The sequence below is a fragment of the Mytilus trossulus genome, chromosome 8 (assembly GCF_036588685.1).
Source record: "Mytilus trossulus isolate FHL-02 chromosome 8, PNRI_Mtr1.1.1.hap1, whole genome shotgun sequence".
In the NCBI taxonomy this organism is placed as follows: domain Eukaryota; kingdom Metazoa; phylum Mollusca; class Bivalvia; order Mytilida; family Mytilidae; genus Mytilus; species Mytilus trossulus.
The window spans coordinates 64,401,614-64,428,501 of record NC_086380.1 but is presented as its reverse complement, the minus strand read 5'-3'; the positions used below and the strand labels follow the sequence as shown (position 1 = coordinate 64,428,501).

The 26,888-nt window shown below is 31.9% G+C and overlaps 1 protein-coding gene across 1 annotated transcript; it reads left to right on the top strand.

The window, feature by feature from the left end:
- Nucleotides 1–423: 423 nt before the first annotated feature.
- LOC134681256 (sodium/glucose cotransporter 4-like) lies at nt 424–25,409 on the top strand. The gene is made up of 14 exons (XM_063540798.1): nt 424–568; nt 7,953–8,021; nt 8,250–8,354; nt 8,918–8,977; nt 9,349–9,453; nt 9,888–9,996; nt 10,748–10,828; nt 12,492–12,721; nt 16,815–16,950; nt 18,320–18,578; nt 20,758–20,920; nt 21,776–21,997; nt 23,564–23,669; nt 24,472–25,409. Exons 1-14 carry the CDS (start codon nt 476–478, stop codon nt 24,693–24,695), a joined length of 1,962 nt encoding a protein of 653 aa, XP_063396868.1. The 5' UTR covers nt 424–475; the 3' UTR covers nt 24,696–25,409.
- The last annotated feature ends 1,479 nt before the right edge of the window (nt 25,410–26,888 follow it).

Below are 26,888 nucleotides of genomic sequence, written 5' to 3'. Positions count from 1 at the left end.
TATCACATTAGGTTTTACTGTTCAAAGTCAATCCAGAAAAGTGCCTCAGACGCATGCAAATAAACTCATCATAGTTACAAGGATTGAATGTTTTATTTACGCCAGACGCGCGTTTCGTCTACAAAAGACTCATCAGTGACGCTCGATTCCAAAAAAGTTAAGAAGGCCAAATAAAGTACGAAGTTGATGAGCACTGAGGACCAACATTCCTAAAAGTGCAATTTATAAAACAAGGTATTCTTTCATTTTGTGACAATTTAAAACAAACATGTTACAATGTTTTACTGTAATATCCTTCAAGGAAGTTCGTTATAAATTTATCTCTAATTAGTAATAAATGTGTAGGAGCGTATTGTCTGTCACATAATCTGATAGGTACACGACAGTTAACTCTGTTTATACATTTTGAGATGTTCCTTGTATTTTTACCTGTCTCAGGTGTGTACCGGTATAAACAATTTGTCTATTGCGAAGCATGGCGGTGGACGATGTAGACACTACCCTCCATTGGGGAGATATATTAGTGGTCATTGGATATTTTATAGCAGTCATTATTGTCGGTATATTGGTATGTAGTAAAATATCATAAATAAATATGTAATTTAAAAAAATATGCATTTCCGCAAACTATAAATTAAAGTTTGTTTTATGGTTTACTCTATTTTTCACAGTTTTATTTCTATTCTATATAAAAGAATGCTTTTTCTTAAATTTGAAAAATAAAAACTACCAGAAATGTGAGCTAACACTTCAAGTGTACGGAATACATGATAGAAAGTACAAATATATTTCTGTACAAATATTGACGATAGAAATTTATGGGTTGCAATTTGCGGCTAAATAAAACATGTTAGCTAATAAATCTATAAAATTTCATGTATCTCTTAAGTGAATATTTAACTCGATTTACGATAATTATACGTGCATTGCAGACGTGAATATAATTGGTTTTTGTAATCATAGCTGAGTCAGTTTTATTCCTAAAACGAAACCAGGATATGACCGCCCGAACAACTGCACCTGAAAAATAACACAGACTGAGTGAAACTACTATTAATATTACATGTATCAATCAAGTGAAGATCACACCTAAACAGCAGAACAGAATACATTAAAGTAGGCGTTAGTAAAATTTTGTGTAAAATATTGTTGACAATATTGAAAAATCTATTATATTAAATTTTAAAGAGACAGACACAGTCAAACGCCCATGTATTGTGTGTTTTCTGCTATATTGCATAAAAGAGCGGTTAAAAACAACAACAAACCAACAAAACACACACAGAAAATCAACTTCAAACTGTCAAAAAAATACCATTGTCGACACAACACAAAGAAGACCAGTTCTTTAACTATGTAGCATATTATCATGCGTTAACGGGGTGATGGGTAGAAGTATCAAATTTCAGTTAAATATAACTGTTAAATAAAACTTTTATAATACGATGGGAAAATCAGTGAGCTTGAACGTATATTTTCACATTAAATCTCAGTTTTGTCGTCAACATAATTATGTCTCCTCCCAAATGAAATGGGAATGTCTTTCTTATAGGACAACTCCGAATTGTCCTTAGATCTGCAATGAATATTTTTTTTAAATTTTAGACCTGAAATTGATTTTTGTTGGATCTGTATTCGATATTCTGTATATTAGACCAGAAATTTTCATTTCGATCTTGAACCGATATTTTGTATAGTAGAACTGCATTTCATATCGGTTAGATCTGAAATATACATGTTATATCTAAGAACTGTAAATTATGATATGTTGTATAAAAGATTTGTATTAGAACTGCTTCAATATTTGGTTATAATTTTTAATCGATAAATGTTTATATCTGTAATCGATATTTAGTAAGATATGTAATCGATATTTTCCTATATCTAATAGTATAGATATTTGGTTAGATCTGTTATCGTTATTTGGTTAGATATATTTTTGATATTTGGTTAGAGTTGTCAACTAAATCTGAATAGATCGGTAATCAATATTTCAAACTTGTTTGATCTGTTATCGACATCTGGTTATATCTGTACACAATGTCATCGATACTTGATTAGAGCTGTAAATCGATATTCAGTTTGATCTAAGATCGATATGGGGTAATATCTGTAATCGACATTTATGATCGATATTTGGTGATATTTGTAATCGATATTTGATGATATTTTTAATCGATTTTTGGTTTTATCTGTTATCGATATTAAGTTATTTCTGAAATTAGTTTAGATATGTTTTAAAGATATTAAGCTATTTTAGATTTGTAAAGAAATTTTAGACATTTGATATTTGATATTGTGTATATGGTATTTTCAAAATATAAGATCTTTCATAGACCATTGTCATGTTTTATAAATGTAAAACAATGTACTGTGTAAATTATGCATGTACTGGGGCACCGAGAGGATAAACCTGTTGTACGGACAAATGCACTAAATTAAATGTGGATGCAATTTTTCGCACCTATCTAAGCTTATCATTGAAACACTTAATGTTCTGATGTATACGTTCATAATTAAGATATAAGATTCAATGACCAATGCAAAGATAACCATCGAACATAATACATACACGAACCACAGAACGGCGAATAAGGGGGAAGATTAGGTATGCGTCAACGAGACAGCAGCCTAACGACACACAACAAATCTGTTATGAATATAAATATATATAAAAAAAGAAGATGTGGTATGATTGCCAATGAGACAACTATCCAAAAAAGACCAAAATGACACAAACATTAACAACTATAGGTCACCATACGGCCTTCAACAATGAGCAAAGCCCATTCCGCATAGTCTGTCAACTTGATTATATAACCATATCATATCAAAATAAAATTTGGAAAAGGACTTGTAAACATTGAATGAATTTTCGTCATTTAAATTTTACACAATAGGGGAAATTTCTAAAAAGATAAAAATGCATTTTGTCATAAAGTAATCAAGTAAACAATTCATATCGCATATCGTATATCAGTACAAGTTGTTTGTTCTCGATAACATAAAGGGTTTTTGATCATGCAAACTACAAATATGTTTTAAATGCGCAAATTAAAATACGACCGATTTATAGATTGATATATAATATATAAATGCAGTACTGTCAAGGTCGTAAGTATTTTTTTCTTATACTATTCAAAAACCAGTTTAATGAAACAAACTAGGGTTATTTTACGGTAAACAAAATGAATGTGGTGTGTATAACAAATTCATTGTTGTCCTTATAAAGCATATATTTTCCAATTACATTTGCTTTTTATTGATTTTGCTATTTGTTTTCTTTGCCGAGAATGAAAGTTGAATCTAATAAATCTTTAAAATGTAAATTAAGAAATTTATACATTTATAGGAACAGACGAATTCTGTCTAGTCCTTTGTAGTAATTTATTCGCATTTTGCTTATATTCGGGTCGATTTATAAATGGCTTGACAGAAGATAAACAATAGTGTAGTCTTTTAGACTGTATGCCGGACTTTCATATCAGTCTATATTATTAATTCGTATATTTTAACAAATTTGATTCGTTTAGGGATATTCACATGTTAAACTATATTTTCGAAGGTAGAGAGAAAACGGCGGCTGGCAAAAAGCATATTGACCGGCAAAAAGCATATCGCACAGTTATTTTTAGAATATCTAAAAACCGATATACTATGTGACGTCATGTCATGAATTCAAGGATATTGAAACACATGATGTCTGTGATCGATTATTTCACGAAAAAAATCTTCAAATACATAAGATGCACAAAAAAAAGTAAATGAAATAACAACTTATTATGTTGGTATTGTCAAGGAGATAATGTAATGAGGGGTAAAGGGTTATTTTCGTGCAACGTGATCGCCGTTTTTTATTTCACGTTCAACGTGTTTTTACTTTTTTATTTGACGTTCAGTCGTGCAAGATAAAGACGGGTGCCTCGTTCAACGTGTTTTGCTTATTTAATTTTACGTGCAATGCATCGTGATTTTCAAAGTCTTATTTTGCGTGCTTGGTATTTTTCAAATAAAATTCAAACAGTTGGCAGGGATCGTCATGGATCGTCAAGACATACTTTTTTTAAAAGCCGTAAACCAATAATATCATAAATGTGTATACTAAATCGGGAATATCAAGTAAATAAAAGAGTTAATATATACAAGAAGACAGTGACTCAGTTACAAAAGGTTCACAAATAAGTATTTATTTTTCGTGCATGCAACGTTCATTACAGAAATTATGTCACGTTCAACATGAAATTATGTCTTATTTCACGTTTTTTTCGTGCACGCACCCCCCCCCCTTTACCACCCTCTGTAATATCTTTAAAATTCCAACAAACCTAAATGACGATTTTGATACAAATATGATCGGAAATTAATAATATAACAAATATAGCCCTTGAATGAGGTCAATACAGGATATATCGACCCAAAGAAGTATATCGACCTCGGACTACGTCCTCAGTCAATATACTTCTTTCAGGTCAATATATTCTTGTATCGACCTCATTCAAAGGCTATATTTGTATAATAAGGAGATCTGATTGCCCTTTTCACAGCATACACGTACATCTTTTATCTAAATTAATATGCACATACATTCGTTGCATGAATTTTCAAACTTCTGGCTAGTTAACTTTGTGACGGTTTCACGTCATCTCATGGTAATGCGTAGACTTTACTTTCACATGTTTTGAACAGATATTTGCAAACATTTTTTTTGTTTGTATAGTTACCCTCTCCTCGACCTTTAACAATAATTTTCTGAATTCACACACAACTAGCTTTAATGTCTGAACCTTTCGAATTTTATTTGTGTATAAAATTTCAGTACTTGTTTGCTCGTCAGAGCATACAAATATTCAATAGCTATAGTTGTAAATACATTAATAAAGTAGGCTTGGGATATATATAAATACGGTGACACTTAAGAACCTGTATAACCAAAGGAAACCCATGTATACCCATCAAATTATCAATCTTATTAAACTACTGTTTTAACACTTCGGTGTTGACATGATAATAAATAATATGGTAATTTTTTATAAATTTCCTGTTTACAAAACTTTGATTTTTTCGAAAAATTAAGGATTATCTTATCCCAGGCATAGCATATATTACCTTAGCCGTATTTGGCACAACTTTTTGGAATTTTGAATTCGTAATTATCTTCAACTTTGTACATGTTTGGCCTTATACATATTTTGATATGAGCGTCACTGGTGATTCTTATGTAGACGAAACGCGTCAGGCGTACTAAATTATAATCCTGGTACCTCCGATAACTTTTTTTATATTTTACTTGGTGAAAGTTTTTAATGATATACAGATAAGAAAACTCTTCAATCTATTAAACTAACAAATGTGTTTGAACTTAAATACGGAACTTTGCACAGAAACCCTGATCAGATACCAGGAACAAAACCCTGCACACAAGACACTCGTCTCGTCAGTAAAGACAAACAGTCCAAACAGAAAACGAAACTGATAAACAAATATATTAAGGCATATTAAAACGAATATCTGAGATTTAATAACCCAATTTATACATTCTTGAATTATCGCAAGTTTAGAATACAAATATCTAGTATCATACTAAATACATGTAACAACGCTGTAGCATACACATTGTAACTTTATTTCTGTATTTGCTTAATTTCTTCGTGGGGACTTATTTATCTCTATCAGATAATTTCATCGTTTTCATATGAAATCCACCATGTAAGTTTATATAACACTTCTGATCACGACCCACTGATTACTAAAGTTATATTCAATGTCAGAAGTTAACAATTTACTAAGATCTTCATCCATAACATCTATGAACATTAAATATCAAATTTACATGAATTAGCATAAAATTCACCTGCGAAATTCGATTATGTTTACACTTGAAAGGAGTTTAAGCTTGTAATTGTGGATATGCATTGTCAGTTTACTGCACTAGGTTGTTTCGCCTCTTTAACATGGCCTACTTTTCAAGCATTTTATTTCAACTTTAGGTGATCAGAGTCAACATTCTAAAAAGTGAAATAAGCATAAAGTTAAAAATCAAATCAATAAAAATAAAATTTGACCTACTCAAGACTTAAAGTTAAATATAATGACTATGTACACCCGTATGAGGATTGAACGCATACTTTATCTTTTGATTCTTTTTTATTTTTCTAAAAAGTAACCGACCGACACCCCCAATATCTTTATACCATTGATGACTATACATGGATTTAGCTTTAACGTCTGACTAAAGTCAAGAAAGAGAAAGAAAAAAAGATATATTAACGGTATTTTTATCACAAATAAAATTCACTTTTGTAATCATTTACAGAAATTTGAGAATTATACCTCTGTCCAAGGTAAGAGGGAGGGTTGGGATCCCGCTAACATGTTTAACCTCGCCACACTCTGTATGTATGTGCCTGTAATTCAGTGGTTGTTGTTTGTTTATTGTTACATATTTGTTTTTCGTTCAATTTTAATAGATGAATTAGGCTGTCAGTTTTCTCGTTTGAATTGTTTTACATTGTCAATTTGATGCCTTTTATAGCTGACTATGCGGTATGGTCTTTGCTCATTGTTGAAGGCAGTACGGTGACCTATAGCTGTTAATTTCTGTGTCATGTGGTCTCTTGTGGAGAGTTATCTCATTGGCAATCATACCACATCTTTTTATACATATATAACAGTTACTTTAATCTTTCTTTTAAAGATACCTTAAGAGGAATGTTTAATATTCCAAAAAAGAATTTTTCACTGATAGCTTCAAACTATAAGCTACTGTAGGGTATAATATGCCCTGAACATGCATGAAATATTTGCAACTGGACGTTAAGCAAACAACAATCAATCTATAAAACAGTTACATTAATTACAACCAATTATCTATGTCTGTAGAACGAAAATATTGTTAAAAGCTTCTGATTGTTGTTAAAGACAAAAATATTTTCGATGATATTGTCAAGTTTTTTTTTTCATTCGAAAGGCTTTCTTAACCGAAATGAATAAAAAAAAATATTTGAAAGGCAGTAAATAGCTTGATTTCCGATAAAAATTTGGCCTTGGTAACAATTTCTGTTATTCACGTGTATTTCTATATGATGATGAATAGTCGATAACAGTCAATATATTTATTTATCAGAATTACAGTTTTGAACCATCTATAGGCATTTAAAATTGAGGAATACTACCTAATGATGTTAAAACATCGAGGTACCCGTATGCTATTGTAACACGTTTTTAAAATAGATTGAAGGTCATTTTGATACAAATGGCTTTTGTATAAAATAAATTAAAGATAAAATACTAAAATATGTAAAACAACACGCGACCAAACGATTTCTTTAATAAAAAATTATTATGTTGTTTGAACTCGTCTGTTTTATAAAAAAAAATATTGCAAAATGGCTGTTCGAATGAGCGAAACTGAAATATTTTCCAAAATCACCATATGCCCTTTAACATTGAGGAAAGCCCATGCCGCATAGTCAGCTTTAAAGGTACCCGAAATAACAAATGCAAAACAATACAAACGAGAAAAATAAACGGTTAATTAGTGTAAAAAAATGAAAAAAAGCAAACGAATAGATAACACAGCAACAAACGACAACCACTGAATGACAGGCTCCTGACAAGTTGGGACAGGTACATACAATCTACGTACAGAATGTTGGGGCGTTAAATATATCATAGGGATCTCAACCCTCCTAAACCTGGGATTGTTTTGTAAAAGTACAACACAAGAACAAACTAAAAAAAACAGTCGAAAAAGGCTTAAAAACTCTTCAGATGGATACAAATAGAAAGACATACAACAAAAACACAGAGTGGACGTGGTCGGGTACTTATATGTTCTCTACGACTCATTTTAGGTCGTAAAAAGATGAAGATCAGAATGAAAGCACATTCATCAGGTAACAGTCATTATAAATGTTTTGATTATCTTTCAAACCTTGTTTGTTTATTTTCAGTCATCATGTCGGAACCGAGGAAGTGTGAAGGGATATTTCTTAGCAGGGCGATCTATGCATTGGATACCGGTATGTGTTCGTTGTATATCTTAGTTTTACATTTGTATATAGTTTGTTCTTTGTTTTATTTATGAAACAGTTTACGTATTGCAAAATACATTACACATGAAGAATAAGTAGACATATTTTGTCATGATATTTTCCTAAAATCTCATAGACTGTACCCTGCATATCCATTACATATTTTTTTCTCAAAACCTCAATTTCTCTTAAAGAATTACTGTTTTCTATTGACAGGTTGGTGCCTCGTTATTTGCCAGTAACATTGGTAGCGGCCACTTTGTTGGTTTGGCAGGTTCCGGTGCTGCCAGTGGTATAGGTATTGCAGTGTTTGAATTAAATGTAAGTCAAACCTACAGTCAGGAAGAACAAGCAAGACTGGTATTTCTGTACACAGTGGTTGAGGGTTTAGTCACAGCTATCAAACCTGACGAATTTTTGGTAAAAAGCAAAACCAAAAGGACAACCAAACCGACACGCTTTGTAGACTTTGAGAGCAGAAACATAGTTAACAACTCACTAAAAAACAACTCAAAGGCAATTGAGACTACAAACTGTAAAACTGAACAATTTAAGAACTCATTCTTTGTAAAGACTGTGATTCACTGGAACCAACTGGAAGAACCAATAGTGTGCGTCAAATCAGTTGAGAGCTTCAAAACAGCTCTCCAATGCCCTTAATATGCACTCTCTCTCTCCTGTCGAGTAAAAGCAAGTATTGGTACCTTCGACGTAACGATACAGATACAGAAGTTAATTATTTTAAGACTGATATTTAGCTTCTTTGTTCATTTGTAACATCATATTCGGTAAAAGAACTAAAATAATACCGTACTAGTGTTACCTTTGAATTTCTTATATTAATAATTAATGCAAATACTTATGAAAATTGATATTTTTTCCAGGCAATATTTATTCTAATGGTTCTAGGATGGTTCTTTGTACCTGTTTACACAGCAGCTGGGGTAAGTTTCGACATAATTACTGATGCTAGTATGTCGTCACTAATCTGTATAATGATACGTCAAGATAATGCATGATGGAATATTTCTCTTACTAAAAAAATGATTCCATGAAAACCTTCGTTTTATTTATATTTCAAGTATAATTTTAAAATGTACGTTTTTCTTAATTCATTATGGTTCATTTGTTTTAGCTGATACCACCAATCAATAAACAAAACAAAACATTTGTCATTCATCTTTTCATCTTGGCATTACTTACAGTACTATCAACAAATTTCTGTGGTCATGCCATCTAACCTTTTTGCTTTCTTTTAAAACATTTTCCTTTTTTCTTAAAGTATATATTTGCCTTTTTTTTTACAATTAACTAGGTGTTTACAATGCCAGAATATTTGAAGAAAAGATTTGGAGGACAAAGAATCAGAGTCTATCTCTCTGTTTTAGCACTGTTGCTATATGTTTTTACAAAGCTCTCGGTAAGTAAAAATGTCAAATGTAGATAAATTGAAATATATGTCAACAAGACTGTAAACCTTACAACATGAACCATGACAAAATTGCAGTTATTTTCTGTTTTTTTTCGTACCATCTTCCGATGCCAAATTCTGGAGCAACATAGTATACGAGAATTATTTTTTGATTTTATACTTCAATCATTATAGAAAACACATACGTAGTGTTATGTATAAAAAACTTTTATGAGGTTGGTAAATTATAGTTGAATTTTACCATAGCAAATTAAATGACTTGAAGTCCATATGGTTTCAAATATCTTTGGAAACATTATCCAATTGTTTTATTATCATTGTCCTGTTTTTGCTCGTGTGTCTGCTTAATACAGAATCATATTATTAATTTAAGCATATGTTATTTATTAACATTTTCATGTTGTATTATTTTTAATTTGCAGGCCGATTTATTCTCTGGAGCCATTTTTATAACCCAATCTTTCAAGGATTTGAATCTCTATGTTGCTGTTATCATCTTACTCGCAATATCGGCTGTGTTTACAATAGCTGGTGAGTACATGTTTGTATCATTAATAAGATAACAGATGGAATAAAACGCACAACTGAGTTTCCTGCATCCAATTATTTTTGGAGGAGTAAATTATCAAATAACTATAAGATTATAATTTTGAAATGTGCCTTTTTTCCCCTTAATTCCATTCATTTACCACAAATAATCACAAAACTGTATAAATGATGTACTACATTTTGAATATACAAAATTAGATGTGATATGAGACAACTCTCCATTCAAGTCGCATTGTATAAAAATCAAAATAATTGTTAGTCAAATTATGGCCTTCATCTTAGAACCTTGGTTGACACCGAACAGCCAGCTACAAAGGGCCTCAACAATGACTAATGTAAAACAATTCAAATATGAAAACCAACGATCAAATCCATATAAAAGGGGGACGAAAGAAACCAAAGGGACAGTCAAACTCATAAATCTAAAACAAACTGACAACGCCGTGGCTAAAAATGAAAAAGACAGAAAAACAATAGTACACATGACACAACATAGAAAACTAAAGAATAAACAACACGAACCCCACCAAAACTAGGGGTGATCTCAGGTGCTCCGAAAGGGTAAGCAGATCCTGCTCCACATGTGTCACCCGTACTGTTGCTTATAAGAAACGAGAAACACTTATGAACCACACTAACAAACTTCAACCCCTACACAACAAAATAATCGACAGGCACTCATTGGTGTTTCAAACATATACTATTATTGTATGTGCCTATTGTTTTTTTCTAGGTGGACTGACTGCTGTAATATGGACAGATTTTATTCAAGTTATTATTATGATCATTGGAGCTTTCATTATGATGATTTTGAGTAAGTTTATCGTGAAGTATACGTAGTTTTGTGAATACGGTTGTTGTAGGATGTATAAGTATACAGCCATGTCCGGTCAACATTGCCGAAAAACCCGATGTGTACTGAAAGTGTCCTGCTTAACTTTCTGTCAGTTAAAGAACTTTTGTAAAAAGTGATCAGTGTGTTCTTATGTGATCTGTTGGAAGGCAACTTCTATCTAATATATATCTTTTTCAAGTGGAATTCTATTTTTTTTGTATCTTCTAAGTCTGGTTAACCATATTCACTTATATCTGGTCTTTGTGGTTTGACTGTGAAATAACGTTATATTTAATTTTATACTGCACTCGTTCTATTTGAGCAGTCAAAATGCGTTGACCGTATATTTCTATGTCATATACAGTCACTGACCTGATATCACTTTTCCTCATGAATATTTGAATAGCAATTATCGAAATTATATTTAATTATTCAAACGACCTCTTCAACCTGTTCTTGTTTCCAATGTAAACAACGATGCGTTTAACGACTCAAACTTGTTTCTTTTACATTTTTTTGGAAAATATATTTCACTTATTAATATTTTTTGTTTGCAAATTAAATCGTTATGTTATACGTTTATTCGTTTATACTTTAGTCTATAGCGAATTCGTTCACCATTGATTGCGGTGATGTACATTTCATCGTGTTGTATATTTCTTCGCCTGTGTGAGATGAGGCCTATTTAAAGGGAGATTTCCACCAATATTTAATTTAAATAAATACCATTAACACACTAAACAACAATTGAAAATGTTTTTTTAGATTGCAGTATAAAGACGATAATAGTGCATTGACTTTACATATCAACGATATAAGAATTCGGCCCGAAACGGGAAAAATGCTCGGCACAACCTCGCGTTTCCCCGTTTCTAAGCCTCATCCTTATATCGTTGATATGTCAAGTCAATGCACTATTATTGTCTATATATCATTTAAATATTCCAAATAACCAAATAGGCAATACAATTTTCACTAATAGTGGTCTCAGAGTTTTGTGCTTTGATAATTTCTGTTTATTGTATTGTAAATCTCAGTTGTGCTGGGTCTCTAGATTTGTTTATGGTATTGTTCAGCTCAGTTTAGTGACCATTTATTGAAACCAGAGTATGTTTGTAATCGGTAAAACTCACGAAGAAAAGTTTGAGACCCCTAAACTTTCAAGGAAGAGTCCCTTTCTAACACTGACGAATGAGCGACCATTATCCTTGCTTAAAAGGTGCTCACCAAAATTGTTATATTAAAACAGCAATTCTACAAATCATCGACCTTTTTAGACTTTTAAGCAAGGATAATGGTCGCTCATTCGTCAGTGTTAGAAAGGGACTCTTCCTTGAAAGTTTAGGGGTCTCAGACTTTAAGGTTTAGTGAACCTTAAAAATAAGAAATAAAAAGCATTATACAAAAAAATCTGCTTGTACACCAGCGACTTTCGTGCAAAGAAAACAAAACAAATGTTGAACATAAAAAATATATAAGACGAGATGTTTGTGAACATAAGTTTGACCATTTTACACCAATCAGCCTCTTACAAAAGTAACATGCTACTAATGATAAGACCATTTACATGGTGTCTTAAACACTTAATCGTGCAGCATGTACCACCGTGAAACAATAATTTATTTTGCTACTTCTTTTTTAGGTTTTATTGAGGTTGGTGGTTACGAAGCTATGATCCAGAAATATTTCGCCTCTTTTCCTGACACTACGATAAATAACATGGGGAATTCTAGTTATAAATATGCCAAATGTGGAATACCGCCAGATAACGCCATGCATCTGTTTCGATCAGCTGAGGATGGAAGTTTACCATGGCCAGGAATAATGTTCGGTTTGACAATCTCTGCTGTATGGTATTGGTGTTCTGATCAGGTGAGTTAGATGCTGAACAGGACTGTAAAAGTTAGTACCGAAACAGGACTGACAAAATTAGTTCTAAATCAGCACTGACGAATTTAATACTGAATCAGGACTGACGAAATCAGTAATGAAACAGGAATGACAAATTTGTACTAAATCAGGACTGGCCAAATGTGCTGAATCAGGACTGATCAAATTTGTACTGAATCAGAACTGACCAAATGTGCTGAATCAGGACTGATCAAATTTGTACTGAATCAGGACTGACCAAATGTGCTGAATCAGGACTGATCAAATTTGTACTGAATCAGGACTGACCAAATGTGCTGAATCAGGACCTATCAAATTTGTACTGAATCAGGACTGACCAAATGTACTGAATCAGGACTGATCAAATTTGTACTGAATCAGAACTGACAAAATCAGTACTGAATGAGCACTGATCAAATCAGTATTGAAACAGTGCTGAAAAATCAGTACTGAATTTATAGAATTAATAATTGTACAGTATAGCAATACACAAAACTAAATTAATAGAAAGTAGATTAATATTACAAGCGTTATCTTGCCAAGAGTACTAATATGAATAATGGTAGAAATGTACCAAAAAACGTGGATAAATTCTTGGTAGTGTAGTAAGAAATTATCTTTTCGGCAGTGCATACTTCCCCCTTAATACAGCAGAGACAGATACGTTTGTCTTCTGTCTGGATTTTTACTTACAAAGAAATGACAATGAGGGTCGGTTAAGAACAACAATTGACGACAAAAGGAATGAATTTAGCATGCCAATCATGAATTTTCCAATTCTATGTAGCAACAATCGAGCAGCGCCTGAATTCGAATTATATATCTCCAAACTGAAACGATTTGCCAGGGCTTGAATTTCATATCACAATTTCCTTAAAAGATGGTTGCTTCTCAAATGGGAGCTATTTAACGACGAGTTCCAAGTGGTTTAGTTGAAATCACCCCTTCATAATTTACGACCACCATCATGAGTTAGTTCACATTTATGGAATATCTGTTTCACAATTGACGATGGATATGTTCCAATTATCGTAACATCACGCTTTACCACTTTTGCTGAAATGTGCCCTACCGAATAAGACTTATCACCGTTTTTTTAAACATGAGCAGCACGACGGGTGTCACATGTGGAGCAGTATCTGCATACCCTTCCAGAGTATCTAATATCCCCAGATGGTTAATTAGGTTCATGTTGCTAAGTCTTTAGTTTTCGTTGTTGTGTTTTGTGTACTGTTGTTTGTCTGTTTGTCTTTCTAGCCATACATTGTCATTTTATTTTCCCACTTAACTGAGTTAAAATTGAGAATGGAAATGGTGAATGTGTCAAAGAGACAACAACCCGACCAAATAAAAAAACAACAGCAGAAGGTCATCAACAGGTCTTCAATGTAGCGAGAAATTCCCGCACCCGGAGGCGTCCTTCAGCTGGCCCCTAAACAAATATATACAAGTTCAGTGATAATAAACGCCATACTAATTTCCAAATTGTATACAAGAAACTAAAATTAAAATAATACAATAAAATAATAGAATGTCCCTTCGTATCTTTCACCTCTCTTTTAACTAAGAACAATGTCGAACAATTAAATAACATCTGCAATTATAGGAATACTTATTTCTTTGTCATGCATGTGAAATAACATGAGTCACACAAAGGATCATTTTGATGAAAAGGAAATTTCTAAAGCGTTGATGTTCAGATTCATGTTATTCATTTCCGACTAGGATGTTCAATTATTCTCTTGGTATTCCTATTCTCGTCGAAAGTTAAATGATCACTGCATTATTGAATCTAATGTACATTTCTGTAAATAAGAATATTACAGATTTTACAATTATATATTTTAGAAAAAGTACAAATACTTCAGAAAGGAAAGAATATGAAATTGTATCTTTCTTTTCTGTCGTTGACACAATTTAATAATTTAATTTTCTATGTTGTGTTTTTCACACTGTTGTCCCTTTGATAGTTTTTTGTTCAAATTTTAGCCATGGCTTTGTCAGTTCGTTGTCGACTTATTTGTTGACTTATTTGTTGACTTATCTTTTTAGTATTATTCTTATATTTTTTAGTCTCTAATTTTCAAAATTGCATCTTGTGTGTAATTATTGTCTGTTTGAGTTTTTTAAGCCATGATGGCGTTGTCAGTTTGTTTTCGATCTATGAGTTTTACCGTTCTTCTTGTATCTCTGGCCCCTCTCTTTCGCCACTCTTTTAAAGATAACACTTACATTTACCGTTTAAGTGCCTTTTTAACACATAAATTTACTGTTTAAGTGTCTATTTAACACCTATATTTACCGTTTAAGTGTCTTTTTAACACATATTTTTACCGTTTAAGTGTCTATTTAACACCTATATTTATCGTTTAAGTGTCTATTTAACACCTATATTTACCGTTTAGGTGTCTATGTAACACCTATATTTACCGTTTACGTGTCTATTTAACACCTATATTTACCGTTTAAGTGTCTATTTAACACCTATATTTACCGTTGAAGTGTCTATTTAACACCATCTATGTACCGTTTAAGTGTCTATTTAACGCTTATATTAACCGTTTAAGTGTCTATTTAACACCTATATTTACCGTTAAAGTGTCTATTTAACACTTATATTTACCGTTTAAGTGTCTATTTAACACTTATATTTACCGTTAACGTGTCTATTTAACACTTATATTTACCGTTTTTAAAAGTGTCTATTCAACACTTATATTTACCATTAACGTGTCTATTTAACACCTAGATTTACCGTTAAAGTGTCTATTTAACACTTAGATTTACCGTTTAAGTGTCTATTTAACACCTATATTTACCGTTTTAGTGTCTATTTAACACCTATATTTACCGTTTAAGTGTCTATTTAACACTTATATTTACCGTTTTAGTGTCTATTTAACACCTATATTTACCGTTTACGTGTCTATTTAACACCTATATTTACCGATTAAATATCTTTCGCCCTTCCATTTTGCCTATCTTTTAAATATAACACTTATATTCACCGTTTAAGTGTCTAATTAACACCTATATTTACCGTTTAAGTGTCTATTTAACACTTATATTTACCGTTAACGTGTCTATTTAACACTTATATTTACCGTTTAAGTGTCTATTTTATTCCTATATTTACCGTTTTAGTGTCTATTTAACACTTATATTTACCGTTTAAGTGTCTATTTAACAGCTATATTTACCGTTAAAGTGTCTATTTAACACTTATATTTACCATTAAAGTGTCTATTTAACACTTATATTTACCGTTTAAGTGTTTATTCAATACTTATATTACCGTTTAAGTGTCTATTTAACAGCTATATTTACCTTTAAAGTGTCTATTTAACACTTAGATTTACCGTTTAAGTGTCTATTTAACACCTATATTTACCGTTTAAGTGTCTATTTAACACTTATATTTACCGTTTAAGTGTCTATTCAACACTTATATTACCGTTTAAGTGTCTATTTAACAGCTATATCTACCGTTTAAGTGTCTATGCAACACCTATATTTACCGTTTAAGTGTCTATTTAACACTTAGATTTACCGTTTAGGTGTCTATTTAACACTGAGATGTACCGTTTTAGTGTCTATTTAACACCTATATTTACCGTTAAAGTGTCTTTTTAACACCTATATTTACCGTTTAAGTGTCTATTTAATATCTATATTTATTGTTTAAATATCTTTCGCCCCTCCATTTTGCCTATCTTTTAAATATAACACTAATTTTCACCGTTTAAGTGTCTATTTAACACTTAGATTTACCGTTAAGTGTCTATTTAACACTTAGATTTACCGTTTAAATATCTTTCACCCCTCCATTTTGCCTTTCTTTTAAATATAACACTTATATTTACCGTTTAAGTGTCTATTTAACACTTATATTTACTGTTTAAGTGTCTAACACCTATATTAATTGTTCAAGTGTCTATTTAACAAATATATTTATCGTTGAAGTGTCTATTTAACAAATATATTTACCGTTTAAGTGTCTATTTAACACTTATATTTACCGTTAAGTGTCTATTTAACAAATATATTTACCGTTTAAGTGTCTATTTGTTGACAGGTAATAGTACAGAGAGCACTAGCAGCAAAGAACTTGTCACATGCAAAAGCTGGTACTATTTTAGCTGGTTATCTTAAGTTTTTGCCACTTTGGATTATGGTATTTCCTGGCATGATTTCAAGAATTTTATACAGAGGTAGGTACCCTATATAAAATCCGCTTGTATAAGACTAAATTCAAATAATAAGGACGACCTTGTATAAAAAATATACTAATACTTACTCAAATCAATTTAATTCTGCTCGGTGCATCGAATATGCCCCTTCATTGTTAGTTCGGTCTTATTGAAAAGGGGGCAGGTTTTCATAAAGGGGGTAAATATGCTCTAAAACATACACTAAAACATACACAAAAACCTTATAATTGCTTGGAATCATGCATAAGATATACTATCATACTAGTTCCACCTCTTAAAAAAGATATGTCATCGATTCAATATGGCCGAACTAATTGTAAAACGGACAATTCATGGGAGATCTCCACTTATATGTACATGTACCATCTATTAAAACTATTAATGTTCTTTTGAATAAATGCTTTACGAAACTTTTAAAATACTGAATTTTGTATAAAATAACTTTTTCGTAGCGAAAAAAAAAGTTCCAGTAATGAATTTCAAATGTACCTTTAGGAAACTTCTCGGTGAGACATAAATATTTGAAACCAGAAATGTGAATTTGCTTTTCTTTAATCACCAATATAGCAATATTAAATATTTTCTCGTCACGTTTTGTAAACGACCGACAAAATGTATTTATTCAAACGTATTGATAAAGAGAACAAACGTGACATTCTTTGTTCACGGAACATGGTGTGTTTCCCGTAAGAATACATCATCGTTTAAGATAAACTGCTTTCTAACTGATATATTACAACAGAAAGGTTTGCATAATTGGAAAACAGAACGTTCTTTTATCGAATTCATTTATTCCTTATTTGAAAATTCTGTATTAATATTAATTGTAAGCGTGCTTAATTAACTCTTTGCTCTACAGTTAAGTATTAAGTGATCAAACGATGTCGAAAATTTATTGTGTATTTGCCTGCACATTCCCTGGGGTTACATGGTGACATGACCATTTGTTTGCTTCTAATAGCCCCATCCTCTCTAATTAGTTATCAAAGGTATCAGAATTATAATTTAGTACGCCAGACGCGCGTTTTATCTACAACAGACTCATCAATCCTATCAAAATGTTATAAAGCCAAACAAGTACAAAGTTGAAGAGCATTGAAGATCCAAAATTCCAAAAAAAATGTGCCAAATACGGCTAAGTTTATATATTCCTTGGATAAGAAAAGCCTTAGTTTTTTTTAAATTATTATAAATATTGGAAATTATTTCGACGCACTAATGAGAAACATTTATATCAAACCAGTGTCCATTTATATATAATTACATGGCAAAGAAACACTATTATTTATATTGTCATTATTTTTTTAATCTAATTACAATAACATTTGATTTCCACGCAATAGCATTAATGTGTTTTTTTCCTGTACAGATTCCGTTGGTTGTGCTGATCCAGATGTATGTGAAGAGGCATGTGGCTCTAGAGCCGGATGCAGTAACATTGCATTCCCTAAATTAGTGTTAGGGATCATGCCTACGGGATTGAAAGGCCTTATGTTAGCTGTAATGATGTCTGCCTTGATCTCATCACTGACGTCCATATTTAACAGCAGTAGTACTCTCTTTACTATTGATATATGGTTAAGGATACGTAAACAGGCATCAGACGTAGAACTTATGATTGTTGGAAGGTAAGCAGGCATCACATGTAGAACTTATGATTGTTGGAAGGTAAGCAGGCATCACATGTAGAACTTATGATTGTTGGAAGGTAAATAGGCATCTGATGTAGAACTTATGGTTGTTGGAAGGTAAATAGGCATCTGATGTAGAACTTATGATTGTTGGAAGGTAAGCAGGTGTCAGATGTAGAACTTATGATTGTTGGAAGGTAAATAGGCATCTGATGTAGAACTTATGATTGTTGGAAGGTAAGCAGGCATCACATGTAGAACTTATGATTGTTGGAAGGTAAATAGGCATCTGATGTAGAACTTATGGTTGTTGGAAGGTAAATAGGCATCTGATGTAGAACTTATGATTGTTGGAAGGTAAGCAGGTGTCAGATGTAGAACTTATGATTGTTGGAAGGTAAATAGGCATCTGATGTAGAACTTATGATTGTTGGAAGGTAAATAGGCATCTGATGTAGAACTTATGATTGTTGGAAGGTAAATAGGCATCTGATGTAGAACTTATGATTGTTGAAAGGTAAATAGGCATCTGATGTAGAACTTATGATTGTTGGAAGGTAAGCAGGTGTCAGGTGTAGAACTTATGATTGTTGGAAGGTAAATAGGCATCTGATGTAGAACTTATGATTGTTGAAAGGTAAATAGGCATCTGATGTAGAACTTATGAGTGTTGGAAGGTAAGCAGGTGTCAGATGTAGAACTTATGATTGTTTGAAGGTAAATAGGCATCTGATGTAGAACTTATGATTGTTGGAAGTCACACTATCACGTTTAACTACGTTTTAAAATGCTACGTTTCAACTACGTTTTGAACAAACAAGTCTCGTTATTTTGAAATTTAGGTTTTGCTACGAATAAGTACGTGTAGACCGACGTTTCCATCACGCATTTATACGTTTCGATACGTAGTTAGAACGTTTTGTTACGTTCCTCTAAGCTTTGATACGTATTAACTATGTTTCTACTTCGTTTCAATTTTCCCTACGTTTTTTGTTGAATTTTCAAAACATACGGGGCAGGTCCCGTTTTGAACAAAGGATCACTACGATTTGATACGCTTTGTTACGTATATTCCCGCGTCGCTACGCTTTCAAAACGTAGAAAAACGTAGCTCTTGAAACGTGACTATGTGACTGGGGCACAAGTAGGGAACAAACTGACAATACACTGTCGAAAAAGCAAAAACGATTAAAAAAAAACCAATACAACACTCAACATAGAAACGAAAGACTCGGCAATATGAACCCAACCGGTTGAAACATGTTATGCTGTTGTTTGATACAATTTGATTTAAGAAAAACAAAATTATTAATACGTATCAACTGTAATGTATTAGAACAATAAGGAGGTTTTGTGTGACATATAATCACAAAAAGACCTATTGACATTGATTAGTGACTTTTCAACAGTGGTATTCTACTGTTGACTTTATCTAAATTAACCGTTTCTTGTTTCAAAGGGAGGGTTGTGTGTGTTTGATACTAGATATTGAAATCACAAGATGAAACCGAGTTGACAATGCCATGGAACAAAAACGAAAAATACAAAAAACGAAGAACACTATACAACACACAACATAGAAAACTGCAGATTGAGCAACACACAACATAGGAAACTACGGATTGAGCAACACACAACATAGAAAACTACTGAATGAGCAACACAAAACATAGAAAACTACGGACTGAGCAACACACAACATATAAAACTACGGACTGAGCAACACACAACATAGAAAACTACGGACTGAGCAACACACAACATAGAAAACTACGGGTTGAGCAACATACAACATAGAAAACTACAGACTTAGCAACACACAACATAGAAAACTATGGACTGAGCAACACACAACATAGAAAATTACGAACTTAGCAACACACACCATAGAAAACTACGGACTGAGCAACACACAACATAGAAAACTACGGACTGAGCAGCACTTAACATAAAAAACTATTGACTGAGCAACTGTTACACACAACATAGAAAACTACGGACTGAGCAACACACAACATAGAAAACTACGGACTGAGCAACACACAACATAGAAAACTATGGACTGAGTAACACAAACCCCACCAAACATCATTGTATTTATTCATTGCCAAGAGTAGAAATGTTTGAATATTTGAATAATATCTTTCTTTACCAGTTTTTCTTTTCATTTTTGTAGATGTTGTGTATTGATCTTGGTAGTCGTTTCAATTGTATGGATTCCAATTATTCAGAATATCTCAGAGCTTTTCCATTATATTCAGGCAATAACAAGCTTTTTAGCGCCACCAGTATGTGCGATTTACGTTCTCGCTGTTTTCTGGAAACGGACCAATGAACAGGTATGTCAATTAAAAAAACAAATATTATAGATATAGGAAGATGTAGTATGAGCGTCAATGAGACAACATTTCATCCAAATAACAATTTATAAAAGTATACCATTATAAGTTGATTTCATTTAAATGTTTTGGACCACTAAATCCAGTTCGTCGTTTTTACTTTTCATTTTTCTAGAGTTTTTTTCTTGCTTGATGACTAATTCGAAAAAATAAAATATATGTGTACAAGTTCGATTAAAGTAATTATAAAAAAAGAAATGTGGTATGATTGAAAATGAGACAACTGTTCACAAGAGACCAAAATGACAAAGAAATTAACAACTATAGGCCATCGTACGGCCTTCATCAATCAGCAAAGCCCATACCGTATAGTCAGCTATAAAAGGCCCCGAAATGACAATGTTAAACAATTCAAACGAGAAAACTAATGGCCTCATTTATTTACAAATTGAACGAAAAACAAATATGTAACACATGAACAAACGACAACCACTGAATTACAGGCTCCTGACTTGAGACAGACACATGCATACATAATGAGGCGGGGTTAAACATGTAAGCGGGATAATCCAGACTTAAAGAACTTGTTTCTTGAAACATTTCAATTCTTTTTGTGATTTCCAGATATCAAATTGACTGAGATCTTAATGGAATATTTTGAACCCCTAAACAATTCTATAAATAATTTAGATGAACTATCAAAGTAATTTCTGTTCTGGATTATTTTGTTTATAAAAAAGGTAATTGAAAAGATACTTAATTTATAATACAACATTGTTAAACGAAACACATAGCATTGTAATAATGAAAATCTGCAACTGTGTTTTATTATTAATTATAATCTTTAAATTTCAGGGTGCATTTTGGGGACTTATGATAGGATTAGTAGTTGGATTAACTCGATTCATTTGGGAATATGCCTACACAGTCCCGCCATGTGGTGAAGAAGCAGACGACAATAGACCAGACATCATCAGCAAAGTTCATTACCTTCACTTTGGTATTATTCTCTTTGGAATTTGTTTTATAGCAACAATTATCATCAGCCTACTCACTAAACCTATTCCAGATAAACATGTGAGTATTATTAAAAAAGAAATATCTAAAACATACAACCAAATGTTGTCGAAAGTTGATACGATTGGGGCGATCATAATACTTTTATGCTGTAACCATTTGCGAATATTATGTTACTATCGGCTATTTGGATCTTAACAACGTAATAATTACATTACAAAGAATCCCAAACTGAACATGTTAAGCCTTTGTTAAGAGTTATTTCATCAATATGAATTCAGTACTATGCATACGTTTAATCTAACATTGAATATAAAACAGAAGATGTGGTATGATTGCCAATGAAACAAATATCCAACAAAGACCAAAATGACACAGACATTAACAACTATAGGTCACCGTATAGTCAGCTATAAAAGGCCCCGATGAGACAATGTAAAACAATTCAAACGAGAAAACTAACGGCCTTATTTATGTAAAAAAAACAACGAAAAACAAATATGTACCACATAAACAACCACTGAATTTACAGGCTCCTGACTTGGTACAGGCACATACATAAATAATAAGGCGGTTAAACATGCTAGAGGGATCCCAACCGTCTCCTTAACCTGGGACAGTGGTATAACAGTACTACAAAAGAAAGAACTATAAAACATTGAAGTATGGGTTGGTTTTGTACATTTGCATTCTCTTATATTAACTACTGAACAGTCTAATCAAAAATAGACTGAGTGACCGATATTTCCCAGTTATCTTTGTTCCTTTAAGGGTTTACAATGCTTTTTGTTGAAATGATTAATTTTGATTGTATAACATTTTACAAATAGGTAAGAAATTGAAAACAACACGTTTAATAATTTCTTGCGTCCGAAGCGCTCTTCTGAATTTACTTTCTTTTTTTTTTTTTTTTTTTAACACTCTAATTGATTCTTTATTGCTGTTTAACAATTAAACTTGGTGTACAGCATTTCATCAAGTTTCCCTGTTAGATTGAATACAACTGAATACCCAGGGATAATATTCAGTAAAATTAACTAATAAATTACATTGTTTTAATTCACACATTAAACTATTATTATATTTGTTACAATAGTCTTTTCTACAGCACTTAAATTATCTTCAGATATGTTCATATAAAAAATATGGATTTACTTTCAGCAGGAACGCTCAAAGCAAAACATAATTATTTTAAATCCGAAGATGCAGTTTTGACATTACATTGCAGTAACTATATTGAGATGATATAATTTGATATAAAAAATATATTTAATACTGTAACACTACAACGTTCATAACCTGAAGATTTGTGAAAAAAATATCTACTTGTATATGTCTCCAAAACGAAAATAATGTAACGTGATCAGTTGCACATACATATATTATTAACCAATTACAACGATGTTGGACAAACGTTTGACATATGACCTAGAAATGTAATAATTCAGGAGTTGCGTTTTATCAAGTATCTCTTTCGTACTGAATTTGGTCTTTAACATTTTTGGATTCAAGCGTCACTGGTGAGTCTTTTGTAGACAAAACGCGCGTCTAGCGCAAATATAAAATTTCGATCTTGGTATCTATGATGAGTTAATTTTGTATTTAAAGAAAAATACTCTCTTACAGCTCCACCGCCTGACATTTTGGAATCGGTATAGTACAGAAGAAAGAGAAGATTTAGATGCTGAACCAGATAGGTCTAGTCACCATGAATCTAAACTGGATCAATTTGGTAAGTTGTTAACACCCTTGTCCTTGTCGGTTGGTTCGTTATCTTACTGGGATTAAAACCATACCTTCTGATAGCTGACTCAACTTACAGCAAGATATTTCACTTTAAGTCCACAATATAGAGAGAAACCGAAAAAAAAATCTAGGCAGTTGCTTCTTTGTTTACCTATTGGAATCCAATAAATTTGTCAAAATGTTATGCCAAAATATTGTAACGCGTTTATGCATCTCAATGTCTATAGTTTTTGTGTTTGTTGTCCTTTTAAACATGCTTTAGCGAAGCATGTTGATTATTCTAATCTAAACTATATACAAGAGAATTTATGATATACAATGCTGATAAATCAATTTAAGTTTTACTACTTAGCTCGTGTCAAAATACCCTCTACGGATTGTAATAAAAAATCTACAAAGATTCGCAAATCGGAAAAAAAATCCGATTTTGGTCCGGAATTAGTCTGGGATAAGTCTGCGTATCATTTCAGACAAACATATCACTCACTTATTGAGGCATTTTGAGCATTTTTACCGTGTTAATAACATTTACACATTGAACCAAAAAGACAACTTCTAAATAACTGAAGAGAAGTCTGAAAATTAATCTATTGAAGAATCAATTCTCTTCAACTTCGAACTTAATGTTTTGCAAACGTCACTGGTGAGTTTTCTCTAGAAGAAACGACTGTCTCATACAAAACAAGAAGCACATGAAAATCTAATTTTAGTCAATAATCTTATTTTTTTTATATCAAATGTGCTATCGTTCTACCACATATGTTAATTTTAATTATATTTTTTTGCAGCGGAAGAAGATTTTGATTCTCTCCCATGTTACACGAGGGCATTCAGATGGATTTGTGGAATTGAAAAAATGGAACAAGAACCCCACTTGTCAGACGAAGAAAAGAAAGCAATTGAAGCTAAACAAAACTCTATCCATGAAACAAAAACATGGAGATATATTCTTAATATAAATGCTGTAGTTTTGATGACATTAGCAGTATTTTTATGGGGATTCTATGCATAGATTTTGACCATAAATAAGGTCAATGGAATGTATTACAACACTGTTTGTAAAAATGTTATCACATGTTACAAGTGTCAAGTGTCACATATCATACCTTGGACATACCTTGGAAATATATATGTTAAATCAAGAGTAAATATAGAAAATATGTATACATGAAAGAAGCTGCTTTATGGATAGATCTTTTGAATTATATTAAGTAGATTTTATTTCAATCATACTGCAATACTTTCAGCTTTTTTGACAAATTTGTTAACAATCATTTCGATATAGATGCCAATGCAAGTGCATAATGCCATTATTAGGTTCAATTTTATTTCTGTTAAGGAATTGGGAAAAACCTTCAGACACTCAATAGGTCATACACCGCTTAAATGTTGTCAGTAACAGTCAGATACAGGAATCTGTAATTAATGTTTACTATATATTTTAGGTTGACAGACTTCACGTTCCATATCACATTTCATGGAAAGCAAAAATATCAATAATGGTGTGCAATTCAAAATATTCAATAGCAATACAAGTTCAGAGATAGTGATTTTCGTTTACAGCTTTCATTTTAAATAATATCTGTACTTGAAGTTGAAATCAAAATACGTTATAATCTGTATCCAATCCAATGCTTTGTATGTAGTTTGATTTATGTATAACTATCTTTTGTAGTAAACAAGTATAAACTCAAACTAGTTGTCCTTTGTCTCATCTTTTATAATGTTAATGTTTATAAATGAACATAATACTAAGTTGTATATATTTTGTACCATGTACCTTTTTAAAATAAACGGATAAAACGATTGTTTCTTTCTTGAAATCATGAACCAAATTTACAGGGCAGATGCAAACCCCATCAAACAATGTATGTTCAACTAGTCCAAATGTAGGAATGCTACATGGAAACCTTAAACTGATAATCAAAAACGCAATATGAGTAAGCTTTGAATCAAGGACCATGAGTAGTTTGTCATAATAAGTAATAAAGTTAATCGGTAAAAAAATAAATCTGCATAATAATGTTTTTCAATCCTCTGTGTATGTTTAGTAACATTATAAAGAAATTTCTCTTCAGGTTGTGGCATTTTATTTATTTCTTGTAAGAATAGATATTTCTCGTATCACACTGCACGGAGTGTGTAGGAAAAGTCATTGCTCAAGGTCATGTTTTTGTAGGACTGTTCATAAAGTCTTTTCATTAAATTTATTTGACTTTTGATGCGTACGGATTGATAAGTAAGTCTTAAAAAACATGATATTTTTTATTAGTTGTTATTTGCTTTGCTGTCAATAACTGTGAGTTCTATCAGATCAGTAGTAAGTGTCTTTTTGTTGCTGTGATGTACAAGTACACAGTCACGGTCAAACTTTTGTTTGATGTAATTCTGTTTGTATTCATATGATGAGTAAACCATTTTCAACTGATTTTTAATTATAGATCATTCTTTTGTTATAATGTTAAACCACTGTTTAAACCCACCATATTCTATATGGATGTGTCTGTATCACGTCAGAAGCCTGTGATTAAGTGGTTGTCGTTTGTTGTGTAATATGTTTGTTTTTCGTTCATTTTTGTGCATTAATTAGGCCGTTAGTTTTCTCGTTAGAATAGTTTTACATTTGTGATTTTGGGGCGCTTTATAGCTGACTATTAGTTTGGGCTTTATTCATTGTTGAAGGCTATACGGTGACATATAGCTGTTAATTTCTGTGGCATTTGGTCTGTTGTGGAAAGTTGTCTCATTGGCAATCATAACACATCTTCTCTTTTTATATTTATAATAATTAACAAACAAGTGGGCAAGAGTAACAGTTGGTTGCATTGGAAATGCCGATTTTTTAGTGGAAAAAGTCCTTCAAGTGTGCTGTCAAGTAACATTATGATAATAATATCAGTTTGAGGTAACATCAAATTTTTATATGGCCAACAAAGGGGTATAAAGAAAAACAAATATGATGACTTTCCTAACTTTAAAGTGCCAATAGTTGGTGTCACAGTGGTAAATGAATATTGTGAAGTGTATAGTATTGAGTATGCACATGAATTCTTTATAAGACGTACGTAAAAAATGTATGATGCAGAATGACATCACATTATTTTAATCGTTTGTAGCGGAATCGGTTTTTATTTATCTAAAATTATATGTAGGATAGCTTATTTCAATTTACAATCATTTTCATTGTTATTTTTTTGCCTACATG